Source organism: Hippopotamus amphibius, chromosome 4 (genome assembly GCF_030028045.1).
Source record: "Hippopotamus amphibius kiboko isolate mHipAmp2 chromosome 4, mHipAmp2.hap2, whole genome shotgun sequence".
NCBI lineage: Eukaryota > Metazoa > Chordata > Mammalia > Artiodactyla > Hippopotamidae > Hippopotamus > Hippopotamus amphibius.
The window spans coordinates 33842994-33868767 of NC_080189.1; the positions used below are offsets into that span (position 1 = coordinate 33842994).

The window sequence follows — 25774 nt, forward strand, 5'->3', positions numbered from 1 at the left end:
TAGGACCACAGTGCTGAGTTCTGTTCCGTGAGTAGAGTCTCTGAACTGGAACAACCTGTGATGGCACTTAGGTTTCGTTTCATTCATGCTTCTGTCATTCATGCTGGACGTTTCTTTTGTGCATTTGGCCTATGAGGACACACAGTTTGGGGCTGAAAAAGATGGGTGCTTTTTAGCCAGAGAGAGTCTATTTTCTAAGCCACCAACTGCAGGGGTGCCAAGGACCTGGTGAAAGGAGTCCCACCAGCACAGAAAACCACTGTGGGGCCTTCATCAGATTTGGGGCCTTAGTAAATTAAATGTAACCTGTAGGTTTATTTGGACACCAACAATTTTAGGGTTGGAAGACACCACTGGTTGCTGCAATACACAAAAGTTTATTTTTGACTTTTTTTCCTTTCTGAAGGCAAAATATAATAGAACCGAACATCAATGAATTTTGTACAACAAAAACAGCTTTTAATATGGAACAGACAGTCCATGAAGGTTTTAAAATCTCAGGATGGCTTCCCTTTTTCAAAGTCATGCTTTCTTGCGGTCCACATGGAGTTGGCACGAAGAGATGGTGGCAGCCCGCTGGGTGAGGTGAGGGGAAGGACGGGTGGGCTTCCCTAGATCCGAGTCAGCTGGTGCCACAGACTGGATGGAAGGATGCTTTCCACTTTCTCCATGACAAAGTTTAAGGGGGCAAACAAAGTGCTGAGGAACTGCAAACAAACCAGAAAAGCACAGAAGTCAGGAGAGATCTTGTTCAAGACTACAAAATGAACCTCTCCAACCCATGCTTGCATTTTAAGTCTCTGCATTACAAAAAGTTTCCAAAGGCTACGATTTCATATCTATGTTCGTAGGAAACATTGGTTGATGAACAGATCTACATTCCAGCTTCTGCCCCCCGCAGCTCTGATGGATAAGGGGGAGAAGTGTCAGCTGACAGGCCCTTCACTCCTCTGACAGCTGCCCACAGTTCTGAGGCCTTCCAGCTAGTCTTCGGGCTCTGAGGCTGCCCATGGAGAAGACCAGTGCCATCAAAAGGCACTGACAGATGGGTGGCAAGTGAGCAGAAGAGTTAAAAAATGTGACAGCTTCTCCACCTGCTTGCCTAGTTATAGAACTTTGAGTGGAAAAGGCAACAACAAAAAAAGTCCAGTTTGTTGTATGGTTGTGAATTGCTTTAGGATCCTATTGTCTCCCAGACACCTGCAGCCCGTGGACGCCACGTCCTTGTGGAAAAGGTGCTGCACTGAGGAGACTTTTGGGATCTCTTCCATCTGGTTACTGAATTCCTTTCTGTTTTTCAGAATAATGCTCATTATCTGTGCCTTTTAAGAAAGCCCAGGTGCCTCGCCTGAGACTCATTTAACATTATCTCAAATCTGTTCTGATTATGTTCTCATGAAGAATCAGCCTCCTTCCACAAGCCATCCAGCATCTGTCAGAAGAGGTGCCCTAACCCAGGCAGGCAAAAGATAGGTGTTTGCTTGGTTTCCTTCCTCTCTGTTCAGAACCAAGGTATCATCTCGCTAGCATTCAACACCTGGTTCTTGTACTGTGGAGTGCTTTGTCCCAATCCCTTGTCTATATAGCACAGTCTAACCACCAAGACTTTCCCACAGAAGTGTAGCACAGGATGTGAGTACATAAGCAGAGGGGGGACACGGTTCTGAGGCTAGACAAGTTAGCAGGCATGCATTTAGTGAAGTTAAAACAGGCTCCTCTCCTGGTCATCTGTTCTAAAAATTGTGGGTCCTCAAGAAGTGTTACTGTAGGCTAGTTTCCCAAATTTACTTGCCCTCAGAATCTTTCCTTCTTCTTCTACTTTTTTTTTTAAGAACCAGTAGAATGCAAACTGGGAAGGCCTGTACCACACTATGGCAGAACCATTAAGTGTGAGATTTGTGTAACGAACACTCAAGAGAGTATAAGATTCGGAATCCTTCTCTATATTGCATCTTTTACACCAACTGAATATATTTACTCAGTAAGGCACTTAGGTACCTGGTGAGATATAAAAACATCTAGGACAAAAGTCCCACGTCATGAAGCTCAAAGCCTAGGAGGCAGGGGAAAGGAGCCTCTAAGGCCTGTACCCAGCAAAGTAACAATACCACATACACCGTGATAGAGGAGTAGACACACAGAGCACCAGGAAGGCTCAGGAAAAGGAAAGAATCCATTTTGCTGACAAGAACGGGAGAAACTGAAAATGAGGTGACTGAGATAGACCCCAGTGGATGGCTGGGGTATGCAAAGAAAGAGATGGGGTAGGAATGGTAAGGAATAAATGTCAGAAGGTGGGGCCTTCAGACTCAATAAACAGCTGGAAGAAATGGGAAAGCAGCTGGTGTCACCAGAAGACAGTAAATAGTTCAGCTTGGCTGGAAGGGATAGAGGTAGAGTTCAAAAAGTGACTGAAGGATGCTGTGGAGGGGCCTTGAGTGCCAGGCTGGACTTGCAGTTGAGAAAAAGGCAGCCACGTTAGTAGATGAGTGAAGGTAGGGTGGTTCTTTCCTCAAGTGGGTGTTAGATATAGGGCATTGCCTGGCGACCTTCTGAAATTATCCTTTGTTGGGTACACAGTCCCACATGGGATGCTTGCCCTGCAGAATGGATTGCCTGCCCTTTTCAGTTTAGAGCTGGATGCAGTTGGAAGGCATTGTGGGAGATACTAGGCCTAGGAATGAGTAATTACTGCCCAAGCTGCTCTGAGAGAGTTTGTAAAATCCTAGTTCTGAGAGGATGATATTGAATGTCTACTGATTGCATCAGTTCAACATAACATAGTAGAATTAGAAATATTTATACATAACATTTATTCATTTGTTTGTAATCAGAGATTGTCAAGGCTCCATAACATACAGCATTTGCCTATAACACTCAGTTCCATAAAGAGGAGCTAGGTGCTAAATGGTCTGGATGAACCAGGGATCTTGATAGGGGTTGGGAGATGGGGTCCAATGAACAAGGTGATTCTGCTGGTGAAGTTATCATATCCTGAAAACCTGACCCAAAACAGAAACGAACAGAGATGTTGTTACAAAGCTGGTTCAAAATAAAGGCCTGTTTGCTTTGTTTTGAGCACCGACCTGACTTGTATAAAAAGTGTAAAAGGGAGGCCTCTTGAAATTAAGTGGCAAGCCTCGCCCAGTCTGAAGTCTATAAATGCCCCTCTTTCCACCCCGAGCAGCAAGATGCAGTGGGCGCTGCCTCCTGAGACCACACCTGAGTTTCTCAACCAGGTTCCATAAGAGAATTAAGTCCTAATACCTCCAATGTATGTGATCATTTACTGCTCTCCCTCATATCTAGAATGTGCTATCCTTGGGAGAATTGAGAGGAGAATCCCCTGAATCCCTTCCTAGAGATCCTAACTCCTCTCTTGTAGCACCCCAGTTGACACGTGCACCCTTTGTTACTAGGTTACCTTCCTCAGCAGCCCTCACTGCGTCCTCCTCCCCATCCCTCACCCACAAGGAGGAAGCAGCAATGTAATGAGGTGCCTGAAACCACTAAGCCCTTTTCATTCCGTAACCACACAAAGGTCAGTGGCTTTCATCAGGAGGTATTTAAAAAAAAAAAAAAAAGTTTGGTGGAACATGCCTTGCTTACTTAGGATGCTCATTTATATTTCTTTGCATGTTTGAAAATCAGTCAACACGTTTTGGCCAAAGACTCAGCCAATGCACATAGAGAAACAACAGTTTCACTTAGGGACTTGGGAAATTTTATTGCCTGAAAAGTTAAGTCTGAATGAGCAACACCAGGCAACCCTGGAACAGCTCATCTATCTCAATGTCCAAAACCTCTGTCCCGAGGGCAGAGATACATGGTCCAAAACGCACCATAATTCAATCAGTGTCTTGTCGTGAGAAAAAGCAACTGAACTAATAAAAAAGAGAGAGAGACACTTCAATCGCCTGATCCTCCTCTTCCAGAAACACCATTATTTAGAAGAGGGTCACGGCTCCCAACATGCTTCGTTACCATTTGAAACGCCTCTGCGTATCCGAATAAGTTCCAGGTGCCCTATTGCAACCAGACAATTGACATTTCACTGTAATCAATATCAGACTTCAAAGAGGTCAGGGCCTATAAGTTGAAGACAAGAGTCAGAAGTCAGGGGGCTGGATCTCAGGGAAGGCGAGAGACCAGAGGAGTAAAGACAGGGCCCTTCAAACAAAAGAGGTCAGAACGCTGACCTTCCCACATTCTGCGAGGGGCTGGGTTTGGAACGATCACTTATTTATATGAGCAACCTTATCTTGGTAACCAAACATTCTAGCAAGAGTTAGCCCTAAGTCATTGAGGTAGATTAGATTAGGTGGGGAGAGCCAGTTGAAGCCTCTCATTTTACTATTTTCCAGTGGCTCGCACTTGGCTGTGGGCTTCCTTACTGGCTACGTATCAACACGTAAACACACTGGAGAGTTCCCAAGCTGCACGCAGCCTGGCGGGTGGCAGAGCAATCTCTCTCCATCTACTAAGAGTCATTATCCCAGGGACATTATCTCAGGCCAGGGCTGAGAAAATCATTTTCACAAGCTGCAAATGGCTGCAGGCAGCCTGCAGGGCGGCTGTGATAACCTGTGGGGGGCTTACGAGGGGCCTGATGAAGTGACAAGAGTGAAAATGTGGAGAAGACTCGGGGGCGGTGGGGGGAGGAGGAGGGAGACAGGGCTTGTCTCCTTCAGGCCATCCATCTTCCTTCCCCACAAAATCTCTCCAGACATTTTGGAAACTGCTAAACTATAATGAAGGGCACAAGGAATGTGATCCTCCAGGCAGAGGTTTAAAAGCAAATTTATCTAAACTACATTTGAAAACTGTGCTGACCAAACTACCACACCTTGGTAGAGCATAAAATATGAGGACCGTAAAGGCAAATTTACATTTTATTTAGTCAATCTGTCCTTGACTCAAAAGCAAAGCTTTGGAAACATTAAATGAGGAGAGTGGCCCTTGGTCTAACATCCATCGTGAACACATCTCTGCGATATGCTGGAGGCCACTCAGCCTTACCTAGAGAACACCCAGTCGTATTCCATGTATCGATACTATCCTCCATTCTTCCCAGCACCCTCCCTGGTTGACGCAGTGTCAGGCTGTCGCTTCACTCAACGTGGTGGCTCTCATTCCTGGCTGCACACCCGAATCACCAGAGGGCATCTGAAAATCAGACACCCAGGCTGCACCCCAGACCAACTGAGTCAGAGCCTCCTAGATTGGGAGATCAGGTGTCAGTAATTTTTAAGCTCCCTAGATGATTGCAAGATGCAGCCAGGGTGAAACCACTGGTTCCTAGAAAGCTGTCATCTCGACCATGCACCTGCAAATCACTGCTCAAAGGCTGGCCTTCTTGAGACCATAGTTCTTTGAAGCAAATCGTCTTCAACCCCCATCCTTAGACTTGGGGGGAGGGGTGCTTGTTAAAAACACAGATTCCTGGGTGCTAACACTCAAGACTCTGAACTTCTGGAGGTGGGGCCAGGTGAATTTTGTGCACACTAGAGGCTGAGAATCACTGTCCTGATCACAAATTCCCACCAAGAGCTGTTTGTTAGTTTAATGAAGAATGACATTGCCTAATGTTATATATTCTTATTTTCAATTTTACTACAGTACACTCTAACCTACTCAGACTTTTGGCAACTACTTTAACTCAGAGGTTGGCTTGGGAATAGAAGCAAATAATGAATAGCATAGGCTCATAAACGAGGGAACATCCAAGGAGGCAGCTTGGGTGATACTGGGTATCATGTCAGGCACAAAAGATCTTAGGATAAGATATTCTTCCTGAACCAGGTAGTAAGTTAGAGGTGAGAGGTGGCCATGAATGTATTAGTTGCCTCAAGAGTTTGCAAGAAGAAGTAGAGTTGTTCATTATAGTGTTGGAGAACAGAACAGGAATACAAGTGGAAATTAAAGGAAAGCAGATTTTATCCATGTAAAGAGTTCTGAGCGATCCCTTAATGAAATGGGCTTCCATACTGAACAAGTGAGCGCCCCATCGCTAAAAGTATTCAAGGTGAGTCTAACTGACCTCCATCAAGTTACTGTCAAAAGCAATTTGTTTAAAGTCCCTTTCAACCCTAAGTGTGTAGGATTATAATCATAAAAGAAGAAATGCTAAGCTGTATCTGACTTTTTTACATTGATTCTTTCTGCAGAAACCACTACCATTTATTTATTTAATAATCATTTATTGAAAACCTACTATATGCAAGGCACTGTGCAAAGCTTTGGGGATACAGAGGTAAGGAAGACACGGTCCTGCTCGCAAGGAGCTCACATTCTAAAAGGGAGTCAGACAAGTTTTTAACAATTATAATACAGTACAATAAATGTGATAATATAGGTCTTCATGGAATACTGTGAGAGCCAAGAGGAGGGACATCTGACTCAGCTGAGGAGAAACTTAGAAAGGAAGCTGAGTAGAAAAGAATGAAGAGGCATTAGTAGACTGGACAAGTGCTGGTGGTAATGAGGAAGGGCATTCCATGCAGAGCAAACAGCACATGCAAAGGCACTGAGGTGCACAAGAGCCTGGTACGTCTGGGAATGGTGAGTAATTCACTGTGGCCCAAGAGCAGTATCTGTGCAAGAGTTGGGAGACAGATGAGGCTGAGGAGGCAACCAAGGGCCAGATCATAAAGGATCTTGTATGCCGTGCTAAAGATCTGGGACTTTATCCTGATGTTGGTGGGAAACCACTGGAGAAATTCGAGCAGGGAAGTGACGTGTTCAGACTTGCAATTTAGAAAGATCATTCTTGTATGAAAGAAATACTTGCAGAGGATAAGACTGGAAGCAAGGAGACCAGTGAAGACTCTTGCAGGTGTCCAGGCAAGAAATCACAAAGATCTAAACTAAGAGAGAGCCATGGGGGAAGAAAGAGGAGAAGAAGAGGTGAATTACATTTACCAAATACCTTGTGGCTCAGGAGGTTAGATCCAACAGACTGTGGCAGCCAAGGGATATAAGGAGTGAGAGAGGGAAGAATTTGGGAGGGCTGCTGAGTTTCTGGCTTGAGTAACTGGGTGGATGTCAGTGCCACTGGCGGAGATGAGGAATACAGGAAGAGGAGCAGTTTTGGTGGTGGGGCAAGAAGGGTGATGAGTTCAGTTTTGGAAATGTTGAGATTGAGGTGCCGGTGGGATTTCCAGTTCATCTTCAACACGCATGAAAATACTCTTGCAATTCCAGTCCCTGAACTCTGCCGAGCAGAAAATGTCAATCATCTGGAAAGGGATTAAATCGACCCAGCCAAGTTAGAAATCATCCTCTCTGACTCCACTCGCCTTGAAATTAGAATGGAGTTCCAGGGAAACAACTGATATTCTTTTCCTTATTCCTTCTGTTTGAAACTCCTTTGTGGCAAAATTAGTAAACTTATCCTCACTGCATGTGCAGATTGAAAAGGTCAGTTTTCATCAAGGAAACAATGGTTCTTGGTTGTCAATGCAGATAGCTTTTCTAATTAAAGCTCTTCTCCATAACCCTCTTTAAAGACTCATAATGGATTTCCATATTTCTAAATAACATATCTATATACTTCTTAATACTACACACCCTTCACACCCTCTCAGTTCATTCCCCAAACAAGCCATTTAATTTGCAGACATTAAAACTTTTTAAATTTAAATAATCTTTGAACATGTAAATTCTATCCTTCTTGAAGGAAAGACCTACAATATCTAAAGATTAGAAATAATGTCATTCAATTTATACAAAACAATAATCTCCCAAATATTTTTCACTTGCTAGGATTCACTTAATTCTTTATTTCTTTTAAACCTCATGCATTTTGGGGGGGTGGGGGAGGACTGCTAAGAATGTGTGTGTGTGTGAAGTGAGACAAGGTATGCAGTGACAAACAAGCTCCACTTTCCTTTTCTGATGCTCCACCCTTGATTCCGCTGATGAGAATGAAAATTAAACAGGGAGCACAGGATCAATACAAGCACACCCGCGTCCACACAACACTACCCCGTTTCTCTCAGGCTGCTGTAGCGGACTTTCCCTGCCCCTTGCCTCAGGCCTCCCTCCTGACAGATACTCACAGCTTTTGCAAAGACCCCCATAAGTTCCGGGAACTGATGTGTCAGGAGGGCCAGCATGGCTGTGAAGGAACACAATCCAGCAGTAAAGAGAATAAAGAAGGGAAGCTCCTTTTTTGGGTAAACTGAGACCTCATGGAAAGCTGTGGAGAAGATCAAAAGGGAAGTATTAGGACTGCAGTAAAATGCATTCTCAGGGAATTTCTATAGGTGGGAGTAACTCTTCAGAGCTTTGGCTGAAGCCTGTTGGAAATGAAAAAGGTAGGGCACTTGAATGAACAAGAGCCAACATCCCAGTCAGCCTTTGGTGGCTTATCTGCTTCTCCCAAGTCCATGTTCAACCTTTGGCATTCTATCTGGGGTATGACAGGGCAACTGGGGATGTCACACATTCATGGGCAGAGACAGTAATACTATCTATGCCTAATATACAGCATTCCTTTCTCAAAAGCAAACACAAATAAAACAAAACTTTATTCAAATTGTAAAACACGTGTTCATTGAACAAAACCTGGAAAACCCAAAATCAAGTATACTGAAATAAAAAAATCCTCTTTCAAGACTTTCACTTTCCTATAATTTTTAAATCATTGTGATAGGGTGATGTTAGTGTATCTCGTATTTTTTCCTGGTACAATCTAACTATGTCCGTGGAGGGTGCCACCCTGATAAGAGAGACATTTAGCAAGGACCATTCATCCATCAATAATGGGAGATTTTAGAGCCTTTCATAACTCTTAAATTTTGAGTGGCGCGCAAAGGGAGAAAAGCACCGAAGGCTGGCCTGGTGGAGGGGAGCTGTGTGGCTGTGTGTGAGCAACACTGCCACTCGAACCAAAAGGACCCAGGGGCTCCATCTTCCTCAGGAAATCCAAGGTCTCAAGCCTTCCCTCGATCTGTCAGCTCTAAGCAGTAATCCACTCTGCTGAAACTGAGGGCCAAGGAGGCGCAAAGCACAAACAAGCACGTGCACCTGAATCCAAGGTTGTAAACCTGCTAGGTTCTTCACGGGTGGGCGTGTGCTCAGGGCCGCCATGGACACTACAGCACTAATGTGCAGAATGCAGGTAACATGTAAAACCACCCACCTACCTCCCATCCTCACCCTCAACACCCAACGATTTTGAGGGGAGACCAGATTTGAACCACTGCACTCAATTTAATAAACTTGAGCCATAAAGATCTATTCCAGGACTATAAAAATTATTCCTCGACAGTTTCTTTTAAGAACTGTAATCTTGTTCTAACAGTGAATCTATCCCCATGGAAACCTGATTGGACTCAAAACATTTTAAAACTGTATACTTTTCAGAAAACTGCCTTTCTAAATGTTAATAAGGATCTCCCTGAAGGGAGAGTCAAAAGGGAAAGTATGTGCCCATCACAGGGATTTCTGAAATCAAATCTAATGCAGAGTGAGGCACCCGGCCCTTTTTCACAATAAACTCAGATGGTGAGGAGCAACTCACTGCTGAGGTCACCAGCTCCTGAGCTGACACGTCTCACAGTGGCTCTGGCCAGCAAAGAAATGAGAGAGCTGCTGCCTCTTGCTCCTTCAGCCTGAGACGGGAACTTGTTTTGAATCCAGACCCCAGCACACTGGAGATTTATGACTGGCTCAAAAATGTGGGCGTTAGACAACTTACCAGCACCCAGGGCTCCAAAGTTACTGGTCCTCTGGGCAAAGCATTTAAATCTGTTACAGCTCTGAGATGTGATATAACTGGGGCGGGCGCAGGGTGGGGGTGGCAAGAGAGAGGACGGGGAAGAGAGAACAGCCAAAATTTGGAGCTTATTATCTGAGGGAGAAATGAAGGGCCACATGAAGAGCCTGGACAGCATCCTCATACACAGTATAATTCGATAATAACTATTTAGCGGGAGACGGCGAAGGGGCCAGAGTGTGGCTGGGTCGAGCAGTGCCACTGCCATTGGGTGTGCAGCTCTGCAGCACCGCCAACGCCTCGGTGCCCGCAGCCCCGGGAGCCCGGCAGCCCCGCATTATCCCTGGCCCCGCGGCGGAGATCCCGCATGAGCGTCGCAGATTGATGGCTGTTTTCCAGATGTTAACACTAACAGAAGCCTGACCTCCACATGGACAAGCAACCTCTGAAGTCTGGACTACTCCATCAGAAGTCAAGTAGGAGGCTCTGGGGAGGGAGCACTGAATCCAGGATGCTAGACTATTAGGGAGTCCTCAGACACAGGGAAGATTAACTGCAGAGAACTCTCATGGAACCCTGTATCAGAGTCTGAGACCCGACTTCATCCAACTGTCTGCAACTGCCAGTGCTGGACACCTCACACCAAACTACAAACAAGGCAGGAATACAAACCCACCCATCAGCACACAGAATACATAAAGCCGTATTAACCTCACAGATACCCTAAAACCCACCACCTGACACGGCCCTGCTTATCAGAGAGAAAAGACACAGAGCCACACACCAGAAAGCAGACACCAGACCCCCCCACCAGGAAGCCTACTCAAGACACTGGACAAACCCCACCACAGCGGGCAGAGAGCAGAAACAAGAGGAATTACTACAGCACAGGGAAAGGAGACAGCAAATCCTATAAATTAGACAAAAGGAGAAGCAAAGAAACACTATGCAGGCAAAGGAGCAGGAAAAAAAACCCACAAGACCAAATAAATGAAGAGGAAATAGGAAAATTGCCTGAAAAACAATTCAGAGTAATGATAGTAAAGATGATCCAAAATCTTGATAACAAAATACAGAAAATACAAGAAACAGTTAATAAGGACTCAGAAGAACTAAAGAGCAAACAAACAGTAATGGACAACAAAAAAACCAAAATTAAAAATACTCTAGATGGTATAAACAGCAGAATGACTGAGGCAGAAGAAGGAATAAGTGAGTTGGAAGATAGAATGGGGGAAATAACTGCCACAGAGCAGGAAAGAGAAAAAAGAATAAAAAGAATGAAAGACAGTCTCAGAGACCTTGGTGACAACATTAAGCACACCAATATTCAAATCACAGGCATCCAAGAAGAAGGAAAAAAGAAAGGGCCTGAGAAAATATCTGAAGAGGTTATAGTGGAAAACTTCCCAAACATGGGAAAGGAAATAATTAATCAAGTCCAAGAAGTGCAGAGAGTCCCATACAGAATAAACCCAAGGAGAAATACACCAAGGCACATATTAATCAACCTAATGAAAATTAAACACAAAGAAAAAATATGAAAAGCAGCAAGAGAAAAGCAACAAATAACATACAAGGGAAAACCCATAAGGATAACAGCTGATGTTTCTGCAGAAACTCTGCACGCCAGAAGGGAATGGCAGGATATACTGAAAGTCCTGAAAGAGAAAAACCTACAGCCTAGAATACTCTACCCAGCAAGAATCTCACTCACATTCGATGGAAAAATCAAAAGCTTTACAGACAAGCAAATTTAAAAGAATTCAGCACCACCAAAACAGCCTTACAACAATTGCTAAAGGAACTTTTCTAAGTAGGAAACAGAAAAGAAGGAAAAGACCTACAAAAACAAACCCAAAACAACTAAGAAAATGGTACTAGGAACACACATGTCAATAATCACCTGAAATGTAAATGGATTAAATGCTCCAACCAAAAGACACAGACTGGCTGAATGGATACAAAGACAAGACCCTTCTATATGCTGCTTACAAGAAACCCACTTCAGACCAAGGGATACATATAGACTGAAAGTAAAGGGATGGAAAAAGATATTCCATGCAAGTAGAAGTCAAAAGAAAGCTGGAGTAGCAATACTCATATCAGGCAAATTAGACTTTAAAGTAAAGACTATTACAAGAGACAAGGAAGGACACTACCTAATGATCAAGGGATCCATCCAAGAAGAACATATAACAATTGTAAATATCTATGCACCCAACATAGGAGCACCTCAATACATAAGGCAAATGCTAACAGCCATAAAAGAGGAAATCGACAGTAACACAATAATAGTAGGAGACTTGAACACCCCACTTATATCAATGGACAGATCATCCAAACAGAAAATAAATAAGGACACACAAGCTTTAAATGACACATTAGACCATCTCGACTTAAATGATATTTATAGGACATTCCATCCAAAAATGACAGAATACACTTTCTTCTCAAGTGCACATGGAACATTTTCCAGGACAGATCACATCTTGGGTCACAAATCAAGCCTCAGTAAATTCAAGAAAATTGAAATCATATCAAGCATCTTCTCTGACCACAATGCCATGAAACTAGATATCAATTACAGGAAAAAAACTGTAAAAAATACAAACACATGGAGGCTAAACAATATGCTATTAACCAAGAAATTACTAAAGAAATCAAAGAGGAAATCAAAAAATATCTAGAAACAAATGACAATGAAAACAAAACAACCCAAAACCTATGGGATGCAGCAAAAGCAGTTCTAAGAGGGAAGTTTATAGCAATACAGTCCTACCTCAAGGAACAAGAAAAATATCGAATAAACAACCTAACCTTACACCTAAAACAATTAGAGAAAGAAGAACAAAAAAACCCCAACGTGAGCAGAAGGAAAGAAATCATAAAGATCAGATCAGAAATAAATGAAAAAGAAATGAAGGAAACAATAGCAAAGATCAATGAAACTAGGGACTTCCTAGGTGGTGCAGTGGGTAAGAATCTGCCTGCTAATACAGGGGACACGGGTTCGATCCCTGCCCCAGGAAGATACCACATGCCACAGAGCAACTAAGCCCGTGAGCCACAACTATTGAGCCCATGTGCCGCAACTACTGAAGCCCACGCACCTAGAGCCCGTGCTCTGCAACAAGAGGGGCCACCACAATGAGAAGCCCGCGCACCACAATGAAGCACAGCCCCCGCTCACCGCAAATAGAGGAAGCCCATGTGCAGCAACAAAGAACCAACACAGCCAATAAAGTAAATAAATAAATAAATAAATAAATTTATAAAAGAAATAAAAATAAAGTAATTGTTTAAAAAAATCAATGAAACTAAAAGCTGGTTCTTTGAGAAGATAAACAAAATTGATAAACCATTAGCCAAATTTATTAGGAAAAAAAGGGAGAAGACACAAATCAACAGGATTAGAAATGAAAAAGGAGAAGTAACAACTGGCAGTGCAGAAATACAAAAGATCAGGAGAGACTACTACAAGCAACTATATGCCAATAAATTGGATAACCTGGAAGAAATGGATAAATTCTTAGAAAAGTACAATCCTCCAAGACTGAACCAGGAAGAAATAGAAAATATGAACAGACCAATCACAAGTATGGAAATTGAGACTGTGATTCAAAATCTCCCAACAAACAAAAGCCCACAGCCAGATGGCTTCACAGGCGAATTCCATCAAACATTTAGAGAAGAGCTAACAGCTATCCTTCTCAAACTCTTCCAAAATATAGCAGAAGCAGGAATACTCCCAAACTCATTCTAGGAGGCCATCACCCTGATACCAAAACCAGGCAAAGATGTCACAAAGAAAGAACATTACAGGCCAATATCACTGATGAATATAGATGCAAAAATCCTCAACAAAATACTAGCTAACAGAATCCAACAGCACATTAAAAAGATCATACACCATGATCAAGTGGAGTTTACCCCTGAGATGCAAGGATTCTTCAATATATGCAAATCAATCAATGTTATACATCATGTCAACAAATTGAAGGATAAAAACCATGTGATAATCTCAATAGATGTGGAAAGAGCTTTTGAAAAAATTCAACATCCATTTACGATAAAAACTCTCCAGAAAATGGGCATAGAATGAAATTACCTCAAAGTAATAAAAGCCATATATGAGAAACCAAAAGCCAACATCGTTCTCAATGGGGAAAAACTGAAAGCATTCCCTCTAAGAACAGGAACAAGACAAGGGTGTCCACTTTCACCATTATTATTCAACATAGTTTTGGAAGTTTTAGCCACAGCAATCAGAGAAGAAACTGAAATAAAAGGAATCCAAATTGGAAAAGAAGTAAAATTGTCACTCTTTGCAGATGGCATGATATTATACACAGAAACCCTAAAGACTCTACCAGATAACTGCTAGCACTAATCAATGAATTTAGTAAAGTAGCAGGATACAAAATTAATGCACAGAAATCTCTTGCATTCCTATACACTAACAATGAAAAAGCAGAAAGAGAAATTAAGGAAACTCTCCCATTCACCACTGCAACAAAAAGAATAAAATACCTAGGAATAAACCTGCCTAAGGAGGCAAAAGACCTGTATGCAGAAAACTATAAGACACTGATGAAAGAAATCAAAGACGATACAAACAGATGGAGAGACATACCATGTTCTTGGATGAAAATGACTACCCTACCCAAAGCAATTTACAGATTCAATGAAATCCCTATCAAATTACCAACGGCATTTTTCACAGAACAAGAAATCTTACAATTTGTATGGAAATGCAAAAGACCCCAAATAGCCAAAGCAATCTTCAGAAGGAAAGATGGAGTTGGTGGAATTAAACTTCCTGACTTCAAACTATACTACAAGGCCACAGTGATCAAGACAGTATGGTACTGGCACAAAAATAGAAAGGAAGATCAATGGAACAGAATAGAGAACTCAGAGGTTAATGCAAGCATATATGGGCGCCTTATCTTTGACTAAGGAGGCAAGAATATACAATGGAAAAAAGCCTCTTCAATAAGTGGTGCTGGGAAAATTGGACAGCTACATGTAAAAGAATGAAATTAGAACACTTCCTCACACCATACACAAAAATAAACTCCAAATGGATTAAAGACCTACATGTAAGGCCAGACACTATCAAACTCCTAGAAGAAAACAGGCAGAACACTCTATGACACACATCAAAGCAAGATCCTTTTTGATCCACCTCCTAGAATAATGGAAATAAAATCAAGAATAAACAAATGGGACCTAATGAAACTTAAAAGCTTTGGCACAGCAAAAGAAACCATAAACAAGACTAAAAGGCAACCCTCAGAATGGGAGAAAATACTTGCCAATGAAGCAACAGACAAAGGATTAATCTCCAAAATATACAAGCAGCTCATGCAGCTTAATAACAAAAAAAAGCAAATAACCCAATCCACAAATGGGCAGAAGACCTAAAAAGACATTTCTCCAAAGAAGACATACAGATGGCCAACAAACACATGAAACAATGCTCAACATCACTAATCATTAGAGAAATGCAAGTCAAAGCCACAATGAGGTATCACCTCACACCAGTCAGAATGGCCATCATCACAAAATCTGGAAACAATAAATGTTGGAGAGGGTGTGGAGAAAAGGGAACTCTCCTGCACTGTTGGTGGGAATATAAGTTGGTACAACCACTATGGAAAACAGTTTGGAGGTTCCTTAAAAAACTAAAAATAGAACTACCATATGATCCAGTAATCCCACTCCTGGGCATATACCCAGAGAAAACCATAATCCAAAAAGAAACATGTACCATAATGTTCATTGCAGCACTATTTACAATAGCCAGGACATGGAAGCAACGTAAATGCCCATCCACAGATGAATGGATAAAGAAGATGTGGCACATATATACAATGGAATATTACTCAGCTATAAAAAGGAATAAAATGGAGCTATATGTAATGAGGTGGATATACCTAGGGTCTGTCATACACAGTGAAGTAAGCCAGAAAGAGAAAAACAAATACTGTATGCTAACTCATATATACAGAATCTTAAAAAAAAAAAAAAATGGTATTGATGAACCCAGTGACAGGGCAAAAATAAAGATGCAGACGCAGAGAATGGACTGGAGGACACGGGGTTGGGGGGGCAGGGGGCGAAGGGGAAGCTGGGACGAAGTGAGAGAGTAGCATAGACATATATATACTGCCAACTGTAAAATAGAGAGCTAGCAGGAAGTTGCTGTATAACAAAGGGAGATCAACTTGATGATGGTTGATGCCTTACAGGGTCAGGACAGGGAGAGCGGGAGGGAGTCACGGGAGGGAGGGGATATAGGGATATATGTATAAATACAGCTGATTCACTTTGGTGTAACTCAAAAGCCGGTACAAGAGTGTAAAGCAATTATATTCCAATAAAGAGCCTTAAAAAAAAACAAAAAAAAAGTATTTAGCCCGAATTGTCAAAACAATTTTGTATTACAGTAAGCCAAATCATATTTTCCACGTGTGGTACAAGCCCTCAGACTGCCAGCTTATAAGGCCCTCGAGGGCAGGGTTTGCCCTCTGCCTGCTGCATACAGTACTGAGAAGGCACATGTTACACCAACTCACTGTGTGCCGTCCGTGAGATGCTCACGGGAAATCCCGCAGACCAAGAGCACTGCATCACTGCAGAGGGCACACCTACCCTGCCCACGGCTCTGCCTCTGGCAACGATGCCAGTGTCCTGGTGCCACCCTCCCACCTGTCACTCATCTGCAGCTCCCTCTGAAGCCAATGCTTCCCCTCCAGACTGCAGACTGTGCAGATTGCCTCTGACCAGTGGGAGAGCCCAGGCCAAGCCCCGCACAATGGATCAGCCTGGCAAGTGGCATCTGCCCCAAACTAGGGGTCTCTGCACTCAGACCAACCAGTACGTGATGCCTCTTCATCTAAATTTTAGTTCTTGGGGGTCTTCCCCTTTGATGAATCTGGAGAGACGAGGAGGAGCAGGAAGCCAAGGCTACACACATAACTCACTTTAATGCTTATGCTATCAAATGAGGACAGGGTTTGGGAGAAGAGTAATACAAGGAACATCATAAACATTTATCATTCCCACCTCTTCCCATTCCCGTCTTCGGCACTCCGCCCTCACCAGCCAAAGAGAGGACTATGGACTATGGAGGACAGACTTACATGGAAGCAGCTCACGATCTGCTGTTTCTGTACAGATGGGGTAAGGATAAAATAGATGCCCCTTTTCCAAGGGATAAGGGATCATCCGAAAAGCTGCAAAGGAGAGACAGTATGTTAGAGGTACAATATTTGTCTCATAACTTCTCAACTTCAAAAAGGGACTTTTGAGCATTTTTATAATGGTGAACACTTCTACAAATAACTCCCAGAAAAGATGCAAGACTTACCCAAACTCCGAGTCATGTGCCAGATAAACTGTCAGAGATGCATTATGATGTATGACTCACACATTAACCTCACACTATATATTCTGGACAAACCTCACAAAACTGGGTGGGGATGGGGGTGCAGAGGAGTAGGGAAAGCCATAAGTTTCAATGCCCAGGGTTTCCTCATCTACAAAATATTATGGAAATGTCATAAGCATGAATTCAATATAGCTCAACGGACGGTAATAACGCAAACCTAGATTGAAATGCTCCCCCAAGAAGCAAACGTGGACTGACTTGTTGGAGCATGTCACAGATGCACAAATATGAAAGGCATCCTACCATGTCTATTTTAAAAATATGTCTAGGTGGATTACAATTCCAACCAAGATGGATAAAAACAAGAATCTAAAAATGCATGACTTGCGAGGTATTTCCAAACTTTATGAAACTTCTAAATCTTTAACATCATGTGGGGAGAAATGGATCTGGAGAGACTGACTATCTGTATTTTGATGATGTCAGGCCACCAAAGTTCTGCGTTTGTGGCATCAGATAACATTAGGTCTCACACTGAATTATGACTTTCCAATCAATCAATCTCTTCCTATTATCATGTGTGTTACTTTCCCTGCTACGATGTCATCAGCATGTTAGTCTCACTGTTCCTATGAACAGTACTCAAGGACGTAATTTTTCTTCAACAGATGTCTGGTAACTACAGCATGCTGTAGATATAAAATATAAATACTAAACCCTACACTGGGAATGTCAGATTACAATCCCTGCCTTCATGTGTGTCAAAGAGGGATAGTGGCAACGCAGCAAACTTTTCAGTCTTAAATGCTACATTTCAAGGACTCCTAGCTACATCCTCAGCTGTGTAATTACCTAAGCCTTCTCAAAATGCTGTCAATGTACATATTTATCTTTTGCATACTTATTTCAAATAGAAATCAGAAACAAAGAATGTTTTCCCTCACAAGAAATGACAAGGTTCCATTGTAACCAGCATCAGTGCACATATGGTATTTATTCTGGTGTCTGAATATTATTTAAAAGTAAAAACATTATGTATGTGATTCCAGCATTTGGAATGCAGTCAATCTACACCACAGTGGTATCACTCTGAGGTTACAGCACATTGCCATGGAGAATATAAATCACTATAAACGTGGGATTAGAGCAGAGCCAGTTTGCTGGCAGTTGGCTGAGGTAAAAATGTTATCAATTTTCTTCTCGTAACAGAAACCTCTTAAACAGAGATTAAAACATTAAAAATACCCTAGACTTTAACTCTTCTTAAAATGAAAGGCGCACCCTAGTTCAATCAGACCTTTTCTTTCATGCAAACCAAGATGACTTTTGCCCGTTACAACAAGCAGGAGAGGAGTTCCTTGCACAGGTTGTTAACATATAAAGATTACTCAAAGGAACCAGCATCTTTCTCAGTAGAATTAGGCTTGCAAGAGAAGGAAAAAAATTACAAAACCAAAAAAGCCCATTTAGTGCCTTTACAAGATATACTAAACTCTCTTCTGGGAAGCAGTGCATTTAAATTTAAACTGCAATATGGCAGGATTTTAATACTACTTTCCATAAATGATGGCTGCTATGAAAGCATCCCAAAAATGTAGAAAAACCTATGTGGAAGTTTTTTTTTTTTTTGAAATCCAGATTCTCCATGTGCACTAGGGCTTGCTATAATTAAGAATCTGTTTGGATTCATATGATATAAATAATCCCTCAGTTTTAAAAGTGGCTATAAATTTGAATGCTAAATTTTATTCAAAATTGAAGTCAGTTTGCACTTCAGGGAGCAATTTTTTAAATGAAATATAGAAGTGCAAGATCTTGAGAGTGTTCAACCATAGAAATCAAATGGTTGGTTGGTGTCTTTTCAGTCAGATGCCAAATGTTTTTTCTCTAGTATTTGGCATGCATACAAATTATGTGCATCAAATTAGTCTTTTCCTTCTTCTAATCATTTCTGGTCTTTCTGGAGAGGGTGAAGATGCTGATTATATACGATTCAAAAAAAAAAAAAAAACCCCACACACAAACACACACACACACTTCTTGTATTGTCCTCTGCCCCCGACCCCTGTGATTGTAAAGATGCTTATGTGCTCTTAAAATTTCTCATTCTCGTGTCAGTTGTCATTTACATCGAGTTCATAAAATAATATTAAGGCTTTTGGCTTCACTAAACAAGAGCAAACACAATTTCTGTTTGCAATTCTATCCTTTATCCGCCCTGCTGTGCGGGGTCCAGCAAAGCGTGAGATAAGCAGTGGAGGTCTGGAAAGAGTGGGGAGAGGCACTGCACGAGCCAGCTTCACCTCCCATCTCCAGGTCCCTTTCACTGCAAAGATATGTAACTGCTCCATGTGAACCTCGTGGCTTTAGCTGAATGCCCAAAACTTTTGCAAGTGCAAGTCATAACACACTGATTTAGCAGGGCAAGTAAGAATGGAAAAAAGGTCATCTGAACTATTTCATGAATTAGATCTACTAATTCATAAAATAGATCTACTAATGAGTGACTAAAAACCTCCTTAAAAAATCTTCGTCTGAAACAAAAACATACATTTCAGAGGAATTAAAAATGCACATGTATTTGATTAAAAACAAAACAAAAAATCTGGACCACTCAGAGTTAATACATGGGACACAAATGGCATTTTTGTGTTTTCCTTTTGTGCCATCCCCTACCCTACCTTGGTTTCTATTGTGCTTTTGTGGGAGAGGCAAAATGAAACTGTACTTATGAACACAGCAGACCCTCCACAATAATGTGTGAGGCATTACACTGCTGCCTTCCACCCCCTGCCCAGACACGTTTTCTAGGCGCCAAGCCTATCAGTGCTGTGCCCATCAGAGACTTGACCATTACTGGAGAAAAATCAACAGAACCAAAGAATGGACAGAATGATGGATACATGAACAAATTAATTTCTGATTTTCCCAGTGAATCCTAATGACCTCTCACCCTATCCACAATACAGACAAGGATAGAAGGTAATGTTTGATACTTTGTTTGCCTATGCTGCCTTTTCAAAGAGAATTTCAGAAAACTTAATACAGATCGCTTGTAACAGCTCTCCATGGTCAAAATGTGTCTTCCTCGTGCAGCAGGGATAGAAAGGTGAGCCCAAGCACGCACGGTCCCTGCACAGATGGAGCAGACTGCCCAGGGTGGGAAACAGATGAGCCAATAATCATGAAAACAAGTGTGAGAGCCCCCTGTGACAGTGCGTACCCTATGGGGCAGCTGTGAGGTGACAGCTCAGGATGAGTTGAACTTCACCACGCTGACAACTATATGACATTGGGTGGGTCATTAATCTGTGCCCAGTCTCTTCGTCCGTAAAAATGAGAACACCAAGGACCTCTAGAGGCTGTTAAAGGGACTAAGTGTGACAGCAGAGGTCAACGTGTCTACACATAGTGCCTGACTGCTCAATAAGTGTTAAGTTTTCTCTTTACCGTCCCTCTCCACTAACTCCAAGTTCCTACTTTCTCTACCAGGTCATACTCTAGCTTATAAGTAAAAATGCTGCTTGTTGGTGAACAATTAGAATTGCAAATGATAGAACAGAAAATTATCATCAAAATACACATTTTGTGTTCTCACTTTTGACTGTAATGCAGGCAACTGGCCATAAATGCTTTTTGTCTTTTGTGAGGCTTTGGGCACAACAATAAAGAAAAGTCAAAAGTCAAAACCCTGAGTTCTGGGACTTCCCTGGTGGAGCAGTGATTAAGAATCTGCCTGCCAATGCAGGGAACACTGGTTTGATCCCTGGTCCAGGATGATCCCACATGCCACAACTACTGAAGCCCACACGCCTAAAGCCTGCAACAAGAATAGCCACCGCACTGAGAAGCCTGCACACTGCAATGAAGAGTATCTCTCTCGCCACAACTAGAAGGGGAAAAAAAAAAAAAAAAAAAAAAGCCCACACACAGCAACAAAGATCCAACGCAGCCAAAAAATAAATAAATACTTCATGTTAAAAAAAAAAAAAAAGCGCCTGGGTTCTGATCCACATTTTTTCACTATCTAGTTATATGGCCTTGGGAAAACCACTTTTCCTTTGGCTAGATTGCATGATGTTCCATTCCAATTCTGAAGAAAAATTCTAGAGTTTCATAGCAGATTCACTAACTTGCTAGTGACCTGCAACACTCTAACACTGTTCCTGCTTTCACGACAGCACTGCTTGTATCCACACTGTATATTATACACATGCAAATAAGTATATGTGAGTATACATTAGTACACACACAGAGAGATATATACACATTAATGTTTCTCTCAAAGCATTTCAGAGTCTTACTCATCTTGGTATTCCCAAAAGAATGCCTGGCACAAAGGAGGGACTCAATAGACATTCACTGAATAAAGGAATGAATAAATTAATACACAATAGGGAAGAGACAGAATTTTCCCTTTAAAAACCCCAGTGGATCCAAATTATGGTCAGCTGCTCAAAACTGAATACAGTCAGTCCCCTACATACGAACCTTCAAGTTGCAAACTTTCAAAGATGCAAACGTGTGTTCCACCAACGTCAGGTGTGAGTGGAGGTGCAGCCTGCCCTCCACCGCCTACTGCTGACAATCCTTCAGCTCTACCATCTTCCACCTCCTCTCCCTCTTCTTGCCTGTTCACTCAATGCCAGCCCCTGTATGCCAGCTGCTGGACTACTGTACTTTTCAAGGTTCTGTATTGTAAGATTAAAAACGTTTTATTTTTGTGTTGGTTTTTTATGTATTATTTGCGTGAAAAGTATCATAAGTCTATTACAGTACAGTACTATATAGCTGATTGTGTTCGTTGGGTACCTAGGCTAACTTTGTCGGACTTACAAACAAATTGGACTTAACGAACTTGCTCTCGGAATGGAACTTGTTCGTATGTAGGGGACTTACTGTAACTGAAAGAAGCAAGCTGATTCTACTGGGCAGTAGGTGGGAAAGCATCAAACAATATCTGGAGTCCAGCTACTACTGTAAGTTGGCTATGGCCAGGGACTTTAGCTGGTCATTGTCTTCTCCTAAATTATAAAATTTAGCCTTAGATCTATGGGGTGAGGGGTGGAAAAATTTCTCTTTAGCAGTCCCAAAGGTGCCAGGCTTTTGGAGGGAAGGTTTGGTTAGAGGAAATGCCCTAAGGACCACATCTTACAGCAAATAGCATTTACCACCAGGTTCAAAGAGAATAAATTAGAATCAGAATCTCATCCTTTGCTTCAACAATGGACCATTTTCTCCTCTCAAAGGAAATACTTTGCCTTAGTCCCCCTGAAAAACACCACCTTCAAATCTTATACATTATTTAGTGAATTCTTTGGGAAAAAAATCTCCAAAAAGAAAATAAAGAGTCTTACTTGATCAAGTGGAAAAGATAGAAACAAAGAAAAGCTAAGTGATTTACCCCATGGCATTCTAGTTTTCTGATATATAGAACCTGAAAATTAAATCTTAAAGTTCACAGTTGTGGTCAGCAGACTACCCTGCTTTATAAAATAAATACAGCCAAAACAGGGCCTTGAAAAGATCAAGGTAGCAGGGAGATAAGACCAAATCAGTATTTAATACAGGTAAAACAGAAGATGTGTCGTTTAAAATAGGGGCCCCTAAGGTGCAATACCATTGTAAATAAGACACAGTTCAAATGAGATCCCTCATTCATATATGTTTTTTATATTCAACACATACATGTAGGTGTGTGTGCGCATGTGTGTGAGGATAACCAGAACCCACAGTATTTAAAATAAATATAATTCAGATAACGTGGCAGCTGGTAATGAACTAAGAAACATATTTTTAAATCTTATAAATTAAAACTTTCCCCCTTTCTTGACTGGCTTGACTTTGAGGAACATACTGTATAATTTCGGGGGCTGGAACAGTGGTGAATCAAACATTTTACAAACCTTTGAAATGCTGATGGATTTGTGGTTGAGGACTCAGGGCTTTTTTTTCTTTTTTAAACCACCATATGTTTCAAACCCAAACAATCTCTGCCATGCATCAGCTGGACTTTGGGGTTTTATCAAAAATGTGAGTTATTTCAGCCTGATTGGTGGGAAACTCACTTAATTCCACAAGATGACTAATGCTCGAACATAATAAACTCATTAAAAAGCAAAGAAAAATATCCCTCATCCCTACCCCTAACCAATACTTTTGACATAAGTAAGGCTTTTAAAATTTTTTCTAAAAGGTAAACTGACTTTTTTAAAAGAATACTCACTTTTAACATGGAACCTGGTGACTTTTGGTACTGTTACCTTCCTCCCTGAATTCTCTTTCTAACGAAAAGGGGCAACTGGAAGGGAGATGGGGAATGGCCTTAAATTTCATAATGAAGAAAAAAATGATTTAAAGGTGAAAACCTAGGCTACGAGGCTGGAGATGTCAAAAGGCGCCACCCAGTGGTGAACTAGAGGAAGTGCCGCCTCCTGCGCTCAGGCATAAGCAGTCTAGCGGAACCCCACTGACCTCAGAGAGGAACTGCCCTGAAGCCCAACAATTTGGGATGGGCTGGTGGCATTCAATATCATCAGCGCTTCACAGTTTTCAAAAAATGGGTAATTTAATACCAGTTAATAGGTAGCTGAGTCAAAATTCTAATCCAAGTCCTTTTAATTTAAAATCCAGAGTCCTGATGCCTCCATTTAACTTAGAATGGACACAGCTCTGGAAGTTTTGTCAACCGATTACACACAATCATCTGAAGTTAGAGTAGCAATTCTTCTGAACTGCAAGACAGATTTATAGCTTTGTTTTTTAAAAAAGACCAACACTGTTTGTAATGAAATATTATTTTTCAAAATACATGCATATACATATATACACACATACACATATACACAAATACATATTTATGTTGTAGAAAATATATATGCTTGTAGAAAGTTTGAAAAATACAAATATAAAGAAAAAAGAAATCACTTAAAATCTACTTAAAGATGTATTTATTTCCAGTCTCTTACCTTTGTTTATATATAGAATGTGTGTTTTTACAAAATTGGGCTCATTCTATATTTAAAATGTTTAAGTCAATATTTAACAACAAAAATACAATTTTATATAGAATGATTAACTTTCAAAATACTAGAAAGGACATAGGAATATACCCTAGCCTGTAAGCGGTAGTGTAAATTGAGGGCCTCTAAACAAATGTTTCAGAGATGGCTGATCCTCCTATCCTTAATCTACTCAGGAAAGGCCTAAGCAGCTGGTATTACAGAAAAGAGCAGTGAAGAAAAAGTAAACCTGGCTCTACCAGCAGTGCCTGCAGGACATCCAACATGTTACTCACCTCAGTGTAACCTGTTTCTCTCCTGAACAACTAAGATGCTCACCTTTGTCCTCCTTAACTCAGTAATTTGTCAGGAGTCCGTGAAATGATGGAAATGCAAACCCTCTGTGAATTACACTGTTACACAAACACTCTTCAAGGTTCTTGGGATCCTCCAAGGTAGTTAGCACCTGGTAAGCACTCTCAGGGTTCTCGTTGCTAAAACTGAATGGTATGGCTCTGTTTTTGAAAACTGAACAGCAGTGTAACTTCCTGGCTTGGTTCTTAATTATCTATAAGGATCAGATGCAGAATTTGCCTTTCCTATAGGCCTCTGACTGCCTTGCCATACTGTTTTATGTCTAAAAACTCCCTCCTTTTTATTCTAATAAAGTGTTCCGCCCATCTGATTTGAGGTAATTACATCCCCCCAACGACACTACACTGCTTGATGTGTGGGTCGTCACTTCACATTTCTCACAATCGCACTGTCCTTCCCAGTTGTTCCGAGCATCTTCCCATTGTTATCTGATTATATGGATAACTAATTTCCAAACAGAATTTCCTCGTGGGTTTGTGTCTGTTTTTTTTTTATAGTTATGCCATTCCTAACACTGTGCCTTTATCACTTCTTGCCCCACCTTCTTTTAACCTTCTCTGCAGGATCGGTAACTTTCCTATCCATTAGATCCAATCGATAAGCTTCTATTACAACGTTTCCAAGATACCAGTCTATAAATGTTCTTATTTGGTAAGTCAATTTGTCTATTTAATTTTACCATGACTAACACTAGGTGAGGCCTCTCGTGTTCAATCTTGCCGGGCTTTTTCTGTCTCTTTCTCATGTTTAAATAAAAATTCTTTTTGTCTCATCTGGATAGAACACCTTAAATGCAACAACAAGAAGCCCACGCCAGAGGGGATTGTACACATGTCCACACACACCCTGAACAGAGTGTTCTGTCTTAACATATCCAAATACCAGGACCAGGACACCTGGAGTACGTTACTATACTTACAGAGTGGGGGTGGAAACATCCATCAAGTCAACATCCCTCAAGTTATACATAGTAAATGATTTAACTAGACCTGCTATCAATTCTCTAAAGAAGTATTTTCAAAACAACTAAACAAAAAACTTTCAGTCAACTTCAGTCCCATCTCTGTCAAGTTACTTCTATTCCGTCCCATTTGGCTGCTCCCCCTCCCTTCCTGCGCCAGTTTAGATTCCTGCTGGGTTAGGGGAGGGCAGGAAAAGGGAAGAGCAGAAGATAAGCAAAATGAAAATGGAAGGAGCAGAGATAAACAGTGAAAGGGATTAAAAAGACATTCATTTGTGAGGCTGATCAGAGTAGGGGTGAACTAAGGAAAATTTATC

The 25774-nt window shown here is 41.5% G+C and overlaps 1 protein-coding gene across 15 annotated transcripts in view; it reads right to left on the reverse strand.

The window, feature by feature from the left end:
- Nucleotides 1–357: 357 nt before the first annotated feature.
- ST7 (suppression of tumorigenicity 7) overlaps nt 358–25774 on the reverse strand; it is a 262062-nt gene continuing 236645 nt past the window's right edge. For 10 of the 15 annotated variants that reach the window (XM_057731579.1, XM_057731582.1, XM_057731591.1 and 7 more), the window contains 3 exons: nt 16873–16965; nt 8061–8200; nt 6225–7238 (listed from right to left, as the gene is read on the reverse strand). In XM_057731579.1, the coding sequence (XP_057587562.1) occupies nt 7119–7238; nt 8061–8200; nt 16873–16965 (353 nt within the window). In that variant the 3' untranslated portion in view covers nt 6225–7118. Of the gene's footprint in view, nt 708–6186; nt 7239–8060; nt 8201–16872; nt 16966–25774 lie in introns of those variants that run through there. The other 5 variants (XM_057731580.1, XM_057731584.1, XM_057731581.1 and 2 more) reach the window with 4 other exon arrangements.